The 14,902-nt window shown below is 40.0% G+C and overlaps 3 protein-coding genes across 9 annotated transcripts in view; 1 reads left to right on the forward strand and 2 right to left on the reverse strand.

Annotated features, from left to right (window-relative positions):
* Positions 1-3,069: 3,069 nt before the first annotated feature.
* Positions 3,070-5,157, reverse strand: LOC132370137 (sodium/potassium-transporting ATPase subunit beta-3-like). The gene is given in 3 exon segments (XM_059929891.1): positions 3,070-3,775; positions 3,777-4,038; positions 5,109-5,157. Coding segments are annotated over 3 exon segments (1,017 nt in total).
* A 4,988-nt stretch (positions 5,158-10,145) lies between these two features.
* On the reverse strand, positions 10,146-13,339 carry JRKL (JRK like). The gene has a single exon (XM_059929376.1). The coding sequence runs from the start codon at positions 12,775-12,777 to the stop codon at positions 11,206-11,208; it is 1,572 nt and encodes a 523-aa protein (XP_059785359.1). The 5' UTR covers positions 12,778-13,339; the 3' UTR covers positions 10,146-11,205.
* Positions 13,340-13,513: 174 nt separating this feature from the next.
* The window catches only part of CCDC82 (coiled-coil domain containing 82), a 29,615-nt gene continuing 28,226 nt past the window's right edge, over positions 13,514-14,902 (forward strand). For 3 of the 7 annotated variants that reach the window (XM_059930544.1, XM_059930538.1, XM_059930536.1), the window contains exon 1: positions 13,613-14,048. The gene's annotated coding sequence lies outside the window, so the exon portion shown is untranslated. The other 4 variants (XM_059930537.1, XM_059930539.1, XM_059930541.1 and 1 more) reach the window with 4 other exon arrangements.

Raw genomic sequence — 14,902 nt, forward strand, 5'->3', positions numbered from 1 at the left:
ATACAAGCAGCTCATGCAGCTCAATATCAAAAAAACAAACAACCCAATCCAAAAATGGGCAGAAGATCTAAACAGACATTTCTCCAAAGATGATATACAGATTGCTAACAAACACATGAAAGGATGTTCAACATCACTAATCATTAGAGAAATGCAAATCAAAACTGTAATGAGGTATCACCTCACACCGGTCAGAATGGTCATCATCAAAAAATCTACAAACAATAAATGCTGGAGAGTGTGTGGAGAAAAGGGAACCCTCTTGCACTGTTGGTGGGAATGTAAATTGATACAGCCACTACGGAGAACAGTATGGAGGTTCCTTAAAAAACTAAAAATAGAACTACCATACGACCCAGCAATCCCATTACTGGACATATATCCTGATAAAACCATAATTCCAAAAGAGTCATGTACCACAATGTTCATTGCAGCTCTATTTACAATAGCCAGGACATCGAAGCAACCTAAGTATCCATCGACAGATAAATGGATAAAGAAGATGTGGTACATATATACAATGGAATATTACTCAGCCATAAAAAGAAACGAATTTGAGTTATTTGTAGTGAGGTGGATGGACCTAGAGACTGTCATACAGAGTGAAGTAAGTCAGAAAGAGAAAAACAGATACTGTATGCTAACACATATATATGGAATCTAAAAAAAAAAAAAAAAAGTTCTGAGGAACCTAGGGGCAGGACAGGAATAAAGATGCAGACGTGGAAAATGGACTTGAGGACACGGGGATGGGGAAGGCTAAGCTGGTAAGAAGTGAGAGAGTGGCATGGACATACATACACTACCAAATGTACAACAGATAGCTAGTGGGAAGCAGCCGTATAGCACAGGGAGATCAGCTCGGTGCTTTGTGACCACCTAGAGGGGTGGGAGGGAGGCGCAAGGGGGAAGGGATTTGGGGATATATGTATACATATAGCTGATTCACTTTGTTATTCAGCAGAAACTAACACGCCATTGTAAAGCAATTATACTCCAATGAAGATGTCAAAAAAAAAAAAAAGACAAAACTCCTATCTTAGACATTTTAATACTTTTTGAATATAACCATTATTGAACATTTTTCTCTAACTTGCTGCTTTTATTTTTATTTGCATTTTTTTTCTTTTTTTTAAGCCAGCAAATCATCTCTAGGTAATATAGAATGGTATTGTGTATAAATATCTGGAATATATGTCAAAAAGCAGATTATTTGTATCTAGTGTTTATAGAAACCAATGAATAAATATTTACATATTATAAGCACTTATAAATGATAACTTCAAAATAACTAAGGTTTTAAGAACCAGTTTGTATGCTAAAACTTATCAAAAATCATCAATCTTACTAAGTATCTTTCTTCATCAACTCACTGATGACTAAAGTAGAAAAGTTTTTTTTCTAACATACAAAATATACAAGGATTTAATTTCAAGTTCATCATCACACAAATCTGCAAGAAGAAATTGGAGAATGATTAAATTTTTGGTTATGGAGTAGGTCAATATTTATAGGTAAATATTTGAGATGAATGAATAAATGAACAAATGAATAAATGACAAAATTTCATAGTCACATTAAAGAAACTTACAAAGTACTAGAATTAAAAGAGGGTAAATATTTATCTAAGTGACATTTATTGTTTATTATGTGAAACAGTTTTTCCCTTTAAGGTTAGAAAAAAGAAGATTCTACTGATGAATGTACAAATATAGCTTAAAAATTAATTCATGGGGGCTTCCCTGGTGGCGCAGTGGTTGAGAGTCTGCCTGCCAATGCAGGGGACACGGGTTCGAGCCCTGGTCTGGGAGTATCCCACATGCCACGGAGCAGCTGCACCCGTGAGCCGCAATTACTGAGCCTGCGCGTTTGGAGCCTGTGCTCCACAACAAGAGAGGCCGCGATAGTGAGAGGCCCGCGCACCGCGATGAAGAGTGGCCCCCGCTCGCCGCAACTAGAGAAAGCCCTTGCACAGAAACGAAGACCCAACACAGCCATAAATAAATAAATTAATTAAAAAAAATTAATTCATGGAATTGATTTTTCCACACTGCATTCAATTTTATTTCATTTGTTAAAATATCTGTAATACACAGAATAAAAATAAGCTAGTCCTAAATACTGAAATGAAAATAGAAAATAGTTGTGTTTAATTGTATGATCAAATACAGCCTTTTGTTTTCAGTTGCCATGGAGCCCTCATATATTTCTGCATCAAAAATTTGTCTTTACATGCCTCATACAAGAAAAGCCTTATCAAATAAGTCTTTTATAAAGAATGAAATTTGTATACTTTTTTCCCCTCACATATGTACTGACAATTTCCTACTACCTGTGTCAATTGATAGTACCAGACAAATCCACTCAGGGTCTTTCTTTGTCATTCTTGTATGAGGATGTAGAGATCAAACAGCAAAAGGCAGAGAACTGAGGCTCAGTCTACAGACAATGGGTTGCTATGAAGGCGTATACTTTGTTAGATTGATAGACAAAAGGCATTATGTATAAAAAGGGGGAATGGAAGAGATACTTGGCTGCTTAATACCATTTATTCTTTTTTTTATTTAACCTTTCAAATCCACTTTTATTTTCCTTTTTCCTCCTCACATACAGAGCTTCTCCATACACTGCATTTCTTGCAGCTATAAAGTCATTTGACGTTGGTCAGGTACCATTTTATCCCCTAAAACTTTGCTGGCATCAAAATGTGACAGTTAACCAGTGTTAAATCTATAAAATACTTACATAGCACAGCACATTAAGCTTTAGACACTAGGCAATTAAACCACTTAAAAATTGGACAAACCCCCATCTTACATGTTCAGAATCAGGTGTTCACAATCCTATCTTGTGACTGTACATGGTTCAAAAGGCAGCAGAGGCAACAGGCAGTTACTTTGAAGGACACTGACACTATGATCTGGAAGCACATTATGATGCTACCCCAGTCTCATGTACCACTCCACCTTTCTCCAAGGTGGTCTCATTATTCTGGAATGGCAGGTCCAGCTGATACCAAGTGAAGACAGACAACACAACGTTTACTCTGTGGAGATATCCTAACTCCTACTATGAACGCATGGTGCTTTTGAATGCAACTCGTCCTAAAAACTTGTCACGATCATCCCGGTATTTTAGGTTGGGTGATCCATCAATCTTGCGCTCAACTGTTACTTCGTTTACGTTATTTCTATTACCAAAGATGAGCTGGACGGCAACAAATGGCTGTAGATAGCTCCCATGCAATTTTTTCCCATAATATGGAAAATATTTTAAATCTATCGTTCCATCAGAAGGATAAGTTGATAGCACTGCTGTGTTTTCACCCTTCGAAATACATTCTATCCTTGGTTCTCCTTGAGGCTTTAATCCAATTTTTCTGTTCATTTTCACAAGAATACAAGGGCTTCCTGTGGAGTAGCCAAACTCGGGATCATCCACACCACTGCGTGCTTCAAGTAAGACAAGAGGAAACCGACATGAAGTATAATCTAGACCCTTCTGCTCAAAAAATGCTCTATCGGGACAATCTGTGAGATTCTTCTGTTCTTCTAAGCCATATGACTTTAGAAATTTCTTAAGGTCATTAATGTACCCTCTATAGGACTCTGGATTAGACACGCTGAATGAAAAATCCAACGCCGTCACTGGTTTTGGAAAAACCATAAGTCCTGGGCTAGGAATCTGGTCACGATATCTTGGAACCTTATCGTTCAGAGCCTGAAGCATAGCCCACTTTGTAAATGAAAAGAGTGCAGCCAGGAACCCAAAGAACTAGGCAGAAGAGCAAGCTCAAATCCCAGCTCTTGGCGGTGGGCCCCAGGAACTCTCCGGTGGTCGTGTTGCAGTTGAAGAGCTTCCACTCGGCCAGGCTCTGGTTGAAGGACTTCTCTTTCTTCGTCACGGTGTGTGTGCGGACGGCGAGGGGAGCGGCGGCGGGGGTGGCAGCTGCGAGGAGCGCAGAGGCGCGCGTCCCGGCTGGAGCAGCGCAGCCCGGCGACCGCGGCGGAAGGCGGGACGGCCGAGGAAACCTCCTCGCTGCGGTGAGCGCTCAAGCCGACCGCGCTGCGCCGGGCCGCCGCTTCGGCCGCGGGAGCCTCCCATTTATTCTCTTAATTTCAGAGTGGCTTGTCACTAATCTATTTGATATTCCTTTACTTATCCACCTCTCCTTTTCAGATTTCTATCTGTTCCTTTAAACTTTATTAACTTTTGCATAAAATATTAGATTTGTATACCTGTAAGGTATTTGCAACCAAAATTGATCTTTTTGTTGACTTGACACCTTTAGGATATATTGAAATGCCACTCTCCCCTTTTAGAGAGGTCTTCAAATTGAGACTATACAAACGTTGTATAATTATAATATGAAAAAAAGCACCTTCTGACTTAAGAGTGTGAATAAAAGGGTTAATCTCCACATCATGTAAGAGAAAGAAGCTTAGAGCATTGAAAAGGGCGTGCCAGAGCCTGATTGTATATATTGGCTCAACACATTGTAAATACCTAGAGTTGCTGATCTTGACCTCTATAATTCCTCCCTTTGACCACAAACCCCTATTCTTTCAATTATCTTACTCTCCCACTCTTCTCTTCATCTTTGATGCCCTCTAGTCCTTTAATCCTTCCTACTAATAATATAAAAACTAACATATTAGTTCACAAAGTGTTGTACATTATTTTATTTAATCTTCTTAGCAACCTGTATTATCCCCATTTTAGAGATAAGAAGACTCAGAGATTTAGAAACTCACCCAATATCACACGGCTAGGACTTCTGATATCAAAATAAATGGAGAGAGCAGATGCTTCATTCTCATCTTACATCAACTATATAAACAATAGAAAAAAATATGTATGTATATACTTTTAAAAGAACCAAGTATAGCCATCTTCAAAACAGGAAGGTAAACTTTTGGAGGACCATAAACTACGTGTGAGAAAATTGTGTTCCATATAATGAGGTGGCAAGAGCTGGGAGCAGGAGTCCGAATATAACCAACAAGAGGCCTAGCGCAAGGATCCAGGCATATACCGCCACCTTCCAGGCTAGGCACAAAAGAAAATAATGCCTGTGTTCAGGAAGAAGCAGAGCTTTGGGTAATTACCAGAATAATGCCCTTGGTACCTGGTAAACTCGGGAGGAGTGGGGAGCATCCGAGTTCAGAAAATGAGCTCTCAAGTTTCACATCTGACAGGATATAATGTCCATTCCTTGTTCTATCAATGGCTCCAACCAAACCTTAGCAGATGTTTCTATACTTCCCATAATATATGCTGTATAAAGCAGAGGTCATACTCTTTCAGGCAATCTCAGCTACAGTGAAGAATGCACAATTAAGAATGACCAAAATGTTGGAAGTGTACCAACTCCATGAAGGACTATGAACTCAGTAAAGGGTAGGAAAAGGTGAGGGATCACAGAGAATTCAAACTATATGTTTCAGATAAGTAAAATTCATACACTCAAATAAGGGAAGATTATTGTATACATGAAAGAATAGGTACTTATGAAAGAGAACCAATTAGAAATTCTGGAACTGAAAAGTGGTAGAACTGGGACTCAGACACAAGTTTCCTGCTTTCAAGATTTATGTTCTCTCTTCTGATATCAGCTACCCCCTAAAAACACACAGAGACATATATACATGCTTATTTGCTTATTTATTTAGCTTCCTCATTACTCTACCTCTATACATAGTCTTGACCTTATGGTCCATGAAAGGAGCCTGTTATTCTCTTGTCTCCACATCTACTCCACTCACCTTGCAAATTTGTAATCTTGTGGCTCTCAACTTTGGTTGCATACTAGTGATTCTCTGCAACATTAAAAAAAAAATACACTGTAACTACTCTAAACAAATTGCAATCTGATCCTTTCGGAGTAGGACTCATGCATTGATATTTTTTAAAGCTCCATGGATGATTCTATAAGAATAACTGCAATTGTATACTTTTGTTTCAGAAAGGGCTAATTATTCACTAAAAATGTGCACCCTCCCCTTCCATTGTAAAAAGTCATAATTAGGAAGCAGCTGCCTAGTTAGGGAGTTATTCCTGAGTGCCCCCGGAATCAAGGTAGGGCCAGGTGATGAGTGCTCATCATTAGAATATGAACAGAAATAATGCATATCATTTCTGATAGAAGGAAGTTAAGAAGCAGTGTATATTCTTCATTCTCTCTTTTCCTATCTACTAACTGGATGTAGAAGACTCTAGGGGGTCTAGCAAGCACAAAATCACAAGGTGGAAGGAGCCTGGGCCCATGAATCACAACTTGAAGAAAATCACGCTTCGACCAAGTTTTATATCATCACAAGATTACTCAGAGAAACACATATATTATAAGTCTCTAAAATTCTGAGGTTGTTTTCATCAGCTAGAGTTACCCAGATCAACAGAGAAATTGGTATCTTGAAATTGGGTGCTGCTGTGACAAAAATCTCAAATGTGTGGAATTAATTAGTGATCAGGAAGCAGGCATCAGGGAAACAACTAGCAGAGGCTGGTAAGATGGAATAGCGGTAAAAACATTTTTCAAGTATTACCTTCAATAACTTGGAAAGCAGACCAAAAACCTGTAAGCTTGTAACTCTACAGCCATGGTTCTCAACTGGGGATGATTTTGCCCCCTGGAGGATATTTGGCAATGACTGAAGACAGTAAAACATCATGAAAATTTTAGTTATTTTTCAAGACCAACTCAATTGTTATGACTTACTCCTCCTATCAGATTATACTACCTTATGTCACTCATATCAGAATTAGTCTTGTATATGCACTCCATCAGAACGTGACACAATTCATTCTCCCTTTTTTTTACATTTGTCTCCTCCTCTCTATTATAAGTCTAATGTAGTCTAATCCATGTATCCCATATATTGCCTAGAATGTCTTACACACAGAAATACAATTTGTGTTTGTTGAGTACACATTTGTTGACTGAATATATACTATTCTTCAAAGCATTGATTCTACGGTCGTTGATCTCATAGTCCAATATTGAGATACACATCAAAAAATCACTTCACAATACAAGTCTTACAGAATCTGAGGTCTTAAAGACACTAGTTTTCACATTATTAAGTGTTCCCAGCGACTGCTAGGCTCTGGGCATTCTTTCACCCCCAACTTCTAATTGCATGCGACTAGTTACTGTGTAAACTTGCCAGCTGCTTTAAATAGGGAAAACAGTTAAGAGTACATTTCTAAGGAATGTATTTGGTCTAAAGAGTTTGAATGATAGTCTTTTAAGGAGGTTAACGGTTGGAAAATAAACTCAATTTTAGTACTCGAGTAGCAACAAGGGTACGAAAAACAGAAACCACTACGGCTATCCATAGGAAAAAATGGTCAGAGGCAAGGGCATCAGGAAAGGCTAACTAAGAAAGGAGATATATATATATATATATATAAGAAAAGATAATTATCTACTTTGATATTACAGACCAATATAGATTAGCTTAATTTGGCACTGTTTAAAACTCCTTAGCGCATCTAGTTGGCTCTGACATTAGGATGCTAATGGACAGTTTACTATAGATGGAAAGCAAAACAACAATTTAAATTTCCCTTCCAGACTGAAACACTGCTTCTGAATTGAAGATACAAATCTGGACTTCTGAAGACAGGGTGACTGGAGACAGATTTGGGCTCATAAGCATGCAGGTAATGGAAATGGATGAAGTCACTCAGGAGTAGTAAAAACCAAAAAAAGAAAAGCTGAAAATGTAGAGGATATATAGAGTAGAAGCCACTGAAGGAATTAATAAGCAAACTAAATCATTATGGTTTCCTCACATAATCCATATCACATATGTTGGCTGTTTTATATGAGTTTACAATTAAACCAGATGGCTTTGTTTTTTCTCAAATACATTATTTTTCCACCTTGATTTCAAGATCTTTAGTACATGAACCACTCTTCCCCGTCTTTATATTTTCCTAAATGCATCACCCCCAGTAGTCAATGAACTTTTGATTCACTGAATTTAAACCTGGCAAGGAATTCCACTCCTTTCACCCATCCACCCCCCAAAAGCCCAAATCTCTCATAGAAGGGAAGTTTCTAAATTCCTGCATCAACCTCTGCAGGTAATCCTACCCTCACAGCATTCTTGGCTACTAGGAGTGTCGGTTTAGAGAAACATTATTCAGTTGATCAAGGCTTATCAATGGGAAAACCTGGTAAGACTAGAGAGAACATGACTCTATGGCTAATTTCTTAATAGAGCAATAGAAAGCCAAACAGCCTTCAGTGGGGCACTGAGGGAAGAGGCATTAGAAACTAAGACTTTATGACTTTGGGGCAGATATGGTACCCAAACAGCTTCTGGTGTCATCCACCAAATGGTCCCAACTACTGATCAAATGCATTCAACTTGGTGCTGACGGCTTAACATTCCAAAGGTGAAAAGGAGAAAAGCAGAGATTACAGGGACCATCTACGAATGAGCAACACATACCAGTAACCTGGGACTAGGATGTTAAAATTCACATCATTACAAAACAAACCTCCCTGTAGGCCACATTTCCTTTTAATTTTCTTCTTCTCATCTAACCACCCCCTCTTTTACTTGAACCTAACGATCATTCTCTTCACCATATCATCTCATTTGGGGGTTTATTTTTTTTTCCCCTTTGATCTGTATGGATCTGAGTGTATACATGCTAATGTGCCTTTGGTGGTAGTGGTTTCCAACAACTGTGGGAAGGCAAGACTTTCATGTTGGGACTATACTGTGCCAACTCTTCAATTCTCTTTGAGATTATCTCATGAACTAAAGAGAAAGGTTTGCATGAACTGTTTTCCCAATGGTGGGTTTTAAATTGCTGAAGTGAGAAAGGATCCTCACTGAGCACGGCTAACCAGAAATCAGAAAACAGATGATCCCAATTTCAAATGCTATTAGGCTGTGGATAAACAGGGAAATGGAGAGTAGTGCAAGAGGAAGGCTAACCTCATAAAAGGGTAAAAGGAAAGGAAAACTGCTGCCACAAGTGCACTGAAAAATAGATAAGTAAATTCAGACACCGGTGGCAGGTGGTGGAGGAAGGTGGCAAGGAATAAATGTTGAAGACTGGAAAGGTTAAGAGGTTAGCCTAGGTTGGAGAAAATAAATGTAGGCTTTGGCATCAAATACCTGGGTTTAAATTCTTACCTGCAGTCAAGTGATCTTCAGCAATTAAGAGTATGAGCTGAGCATCAGTATTTCCACCTAATTAATAATTTTAGGGTTACTGATATAAATACACTGCTTAGAACACAACACGGTATTCAGTAATTGGCAGCTTTTATAATTATGTTTAAGGATAGAAGAGTCCAAAACAGAACTTTTAGTCTACCAGTGTTGGCAGCTTTCAGAAAAGAGCAAATAGCTACAAAGCAAAGAAAGAAGAGCCAGTCTCTCACAGGATAGAGAAAGAGTCACAAGATTCACACTCAAGGCCACAAAACAGTGAACCTTTTACTAGATATTAAAGTTTAAAACCACACAGCTTAACAGTAACGTTAATTTTACCACTAGGTGGCAATGATACAGCTGAATTTCACTGACAAGGTTAATTTTAAAAACAGTGAGCAAATCCAGACAGAAATTCCAAGAAGCTTTTTAGTACATATTTTCATTTTAGAAAAATGAAAAAATTTTTATATACAATTTAATTTATAGCAAAATGTGTAATTATCTGATTCAATATGTATGTTAACTTCTGAGGCAATTCATGCAACAAATACAATTTTTAAACAGTTCTGGTCACAGATAAGTCTTTTTAAAAAACCTAGACATATATCATGAAGAGAACAGAAATTATGGAAAGCTACAAGTATTTTTGAAGCTTTAGAGTTCTAAGAAAGTCATTATAAAATGCAAAGTATTTCAATGAAAAAGTTAAACCTTTCAAAAATGACTGATAGAGAATTCTTTTTTTTTTTTAAATTAGGGCCAAAATATGAAATAATATGCAGACACTTTGCTTTTAAGTTACAAACGAAATTAATATTCATATAGGTAAAATCTTTTCAATGTCTTGAGTAAACCTACATTGTTAAGCAAGTTTATCAAAATTCTGACAAACGAATTCAGTAATACCTTTTTACAAATGTCAAAATAATAAATGATGAAATTCCTTAGAATCTAGCACTTTCCATAATTATTTCTGCTTTCTTCATAAAACAGATAATTTACAGCTTATTAAAAATAAAAACTTTATTCATTTCTTCTTTTCATATCAAATAAAAGGAGAAGGTATGACGAATTTTTTCAAATTTTAGACATTTTCAAGTGCATAGTAAAAAAAAAAAAAAAAAACTTTCAAATACCCAAGATATTCCCTCACATATAGGGTGGGAGCTCACATCACCACATGTAACATTATAAAACCTGTACTATAATTAGATGAATAAATAATAAACCTATACTGTTATCCAATTAATAATATTTTTAAAAAGACCCAATTAAAACGAGCCTATTTATTCCCTTTGTATAAATAACCTAACGTTCCCCAAATTTTCAACTCCCAGTTTCTACAAATGAATAGGTCAGAATATCTTATATATAAGCTTTCCAATAGTTTTCTAATTTAGCAATCACTTCCTATATTTACTTTACTTCCAGAAAAAAGTCCCCCCCAAACAAATGTAAGAAAAGCATGATTTCTAAGTTATTTTATTAATTCATAGATCAGTTTCCCCTTCATTTTGAACTTCATTTTGAATTATTATAGATCACCCTGAAATCTAACAATATAGATATTTCTCATTCCACCAGTGTATACAAATATACAAAACAACCACCCACTTAAGATGGTTAGCACAAAGAAAGATTACTGCGGCAGCCCTCACAAATCTAACAAAAGATTTCAGGAAAGTGCTCAATCTGTTCACTGTTACCTGTAACTTCTGCTAGAAAATTTATGGAATGCCACTGTCATGGAAGGGATAATTGTAGATCTACAAAAGTGAATACATACGTTATGTGTAATTTATACCTATACAGAATCAGCTTCTGATTATCAACACAGATAAAGGGACATGAGACAGATGCTGCAAAACACATAATCCTCAAACCACTTCAGATACATTTTTCGTATCTGTATTTCACAGGGCTGTGTCTGAGAATTCAGAACACAAAGAAAATTAAGCCATATTGCAGAGGTCAAGAGTTACACAATTACCAAAACAATGGTAATGCTGATATGCCATTACTAACTTGAGTTTGTCATCTTCTGCTTATTTCTGATGGTGGCTCGAAGTTTACGTATCACCAGTCTATCAGGCAGAATCATATCACCTTGTTGTTCTAGATAATCCAATAAATTTTCAGTCCATTGGAGAGCAGCTGCATGATTAATATGTTTCTCTGGAATCAGTTCTACTTCCTCCTCCTCATTTTCACTGGATTCGTCTGTCTGGCCTTGAGCTCTTCTGATGATTTCACTGTCAGTTAAGACTTCATAGCCTGGTTCAGTACTGTCCACATCAAGCCATTTTTCAATGTTCTCAGGAGTCACATTTTCCAATCCTTTGGTGTGTTGTAAAATGGTAGCCACAGCAGCCACTGAGATATCTTCTTCATCAAAGTCCAGGCTTTCTTTTTCCTCTATCGTAGGGAGAATCTTCTTCCATGCTCTGCTAATGGTAACTGGCTTTACTAAATTCCATGCCATTGCTATTTCATAAAGTGCATCTAGCAGAGTTAGTTTCTTCCAGTATGATCTCAGGTCATTGCCTTCTTCCAAGTTGTTCTGGAGAAGACCTGCACGATAGTTTCTCTTCATTGTAGCTATGACTCCCTGATTTGAGGGCTGAATCAACGAAGCCACATTAGGTGGTAAATATTTAGCAAATATTTGGCCATCATCTGACCTCAGGACGTTTTCATTTGGATGTGTTGGTGAATTATCCAGCAAGAGCACAGCCTTTTCTTGCAAGCCTTTGGATCTTAAGTGCTCGCGAACTTGTGGCACAAAGATCTTATCAAACCATTGTCGGAAAATGGAAAGATCCATCCATGCACCTTTTTGGCTGAAATAAGAGACTGGCAGGTTTGAGGTGTCAGTTGACTTGAAGGAGCGAGGTTTCTTTGCTTTCCCCACAACACAAAGCTTAAGTTTGTGTAAACCTGTTGCATTGGCACAACACATGATAGTGACTCTTTCTTCAATTGACTTGTGCCCAGGGGCTGTGCATTTACCTTTGATTACTGAAGTCCTGGAAGGCAAGCATTTCCAAAACAGTCCAGTTTCATCTGCATTGTAGATCTGTTCCAGTTGCAAATTCTCTCGTTCAATAAAGTCTCGAAAGTTGTTGCAAAAATCTTCCACAGCTGTCTCATCTCCACTCAATCTTTCGTTTCTAATATTAATCTCTCTAATGCTGTGCCGCTGCTTAAAACGAGTTAACCAACCGGCAGAGGGGTTAAAATCACCATCCATTCCCAAAGCATAAAAGAAGAACTCTGCCCTTTTTGCACAAATTGGTCCAGACACGGGATTCCCTTTTGCTCTTTGCTGGTTGAACCATTCCAGCATTGCTCTGTCCAGTTCCTCATACATGGATGGCTTCATAGATTTCCTCTTGGCCAGAAGACTTGTGGAATCAGAACTGCTTGCGTAAGTTATAATCTTTTCCTTATTTTTTCTTATATCCCGAACTGTTGTCTCGCCAATTCCATAAATCACTGCCAGTTGTTTGGAAGAACCTCCGTCTTCAAGTTTCTTTATTATATCAAGCTTATCTTTAATAGTTAACACCACACGCTTCCGTTTCCCTGACATGGTGAGGCTCTGGGACTCAGGGACTCACCCCAGACTCACACGGAAGCAATCCTCTAAATCCTGCCTTCTCTCACAGACTCACTTTAACACAGCCTTACACACTCAGTCTTTCAACCTTACCAGGCACCTGGTGGCCCTGACCCCTCCCCTGGCTGGGCTTGGCTGGCAAAGAGACGGCAAAGGACGATCAGAGGGACGGAAGTCTGAGAGAACAGGCCTTTAACTTTAAATGGGCAGTAGAGGAGGCCCCAAGTCACCGCGGATAATCCGGATTACAAACATTTGTTTTATTCCCCCAGTGGCCGCGAGAAAGACTATAACCCCACCGTGACCACAAGCCTCCTTCACGCCCAGATCCCGGGTCAACGGCCGTCACTAACCCCCGCCACACCCCAAAGTTACAGCAGAGAGCGGAAGAGCCAGGGAGTCGGGGACTGGCCCCCTTCCCCAGAGGGACGGTTACGCTGGATTCCTTTCCCAGCAGTCAGCCCCTTCCACCGCCAGCCCCACTTCCCCGCGTTGGCGTACTTAGCCTACACAGTCCTCCCCGTTCTTCACTGCCCGCCGAGCCCCCTCTCCCCACCTCAGTTGGAACCAGGACCCCGTAACGCTCCCTGCCTAACGCGCGTCGACCGCTCCTCCCCACCCCCACCATAAGCTCCCGGAAACGCCCCCTCCCACCGCCGACCCCGCCCCTCGCCCCTCCCAGAGGCGGGACTTCCCCCCGTCCCCGGAAGGAGGAGGAGCGTCGCCAGTCTGGACTGCGTACCTGGGCGGAGGCAAAGGTGGAGGCGGAGGCAGAGGAGATTTGAAAGGTGAGGGCGCGGGGGCGGTGCGGGCCAGCTCGGGGCGGGGACTCGCTCCCGCTCCGGCTGCTAATGGTTTATTAGAAGGGCGGGGATAAAAAATTCCCGCCGGCGCTCTCGGGGTAGGCGGGACGGCTCGCCTCTGCGCGTCGCTCCACTTGTGGGCCGCCGGGGCAGAGCTGCAGTGGGCGGGGTGCCAGTTCCTTCCGCGAAGGGGAAGTGGGCAGGGCTGATGCGCAGGGCTCCACGGGTGATTTCGCGGGTTTCTGGCTTTTCCAAATCCTTGTTTGTTTTCTGGGGGCCGAGCTCCTCTAAGGTCCGGGGGTTTGCGACGTCCCGCGCACGTCATCACGAAGCTCTGTCAGAGGGTCCCGTTTCCTAGCTACGGTGCCCCTCCCTCCTGGGGGTGAGTAGCAGACGGGCGGGCGATCTGCGTCAGGTGTCTGCGTCCCGCCGAGGAGACAGGTTTGTAATCATGAAAATGACTGTGGTGTTAACTCCCGAGAGGCTCTGTTCCTTCCTAGGCTCCTCATCCCTGCTGAATTTAGCGAACCATCTTCAGTGTTAAAGATTTTAATGAATACTATAGTTGTCGGGGAAGGCAAGCTGGCAGGATCCCCTCTATGCGAAATTGTGTCGTACTAAACCGTAATTCTAAGTGGGGGACATTGGCTTTCCTCCCTTTATGTTTCTTCATATTTTCCTATTTCCCATTTCTGTTTTGTTGTGCTGCCCTGTTTTCCAGCCAATGGAAGAACTATGACAAATTTATTCACAGCAATGCGATAAGAACAAAAAAAGAATCATATTCTGTAGCCCTTAAATCATGTATTACGCTGGCTTGTTTTGGTGTCCCAAGTAATCTCGTCAGATTGTGAGCTCCTTGGGAGCAGAGACCGTGTTGTTGAATTCTAGAAACGCCACAACTCGGAGCATGTGCTGGCACATAGTATACATTCAATGACTGTTTCTTTGGTTTATTAAGGTTTCCTCTCCAAACTGTCATATAAAAGGAAACATCAAGAGGGGTAATGTTTTACAAATAAGATGTATCCCTTCTGGTGGAATTTCAAGTAATGGCTGGGGTTCCACTGCCCTTCAAATTTTTAAGTGTAAACTACCACCTACATTGTTCATAGGGCAAGTCGATGATTCCTAGAATGAATCTTTTCTTGATGAATTAACCTCAAAGTCTAGAATAAAGGATGTTTCTTCTGATGAGAAATTCAGGTGGCATCAAAGTACCCTTTTTAGTTGTAGAGTTACCGTGCTAGAGAAAGAACACAAGCCTTATGGGTTATTGCCTTGACATTCTTTGG

Source organism: Balaenoptera ricei, chromosome 8 (assembly GCF_028023285.1).
Source record: "Balaenoptera ricei isolate mBalRic1 chromosome 8, mBalRic1.hap2, whole genome shotgun sequence".
In the NCBI taxonomy this organism is placed as follows: domain Eukaryota; kingdom Metazoa; phylum Chordata; class Mammalia; order Artiodactyla; family Balaenopteridae; genus Balaenoptera; species Balaenoptera ricei.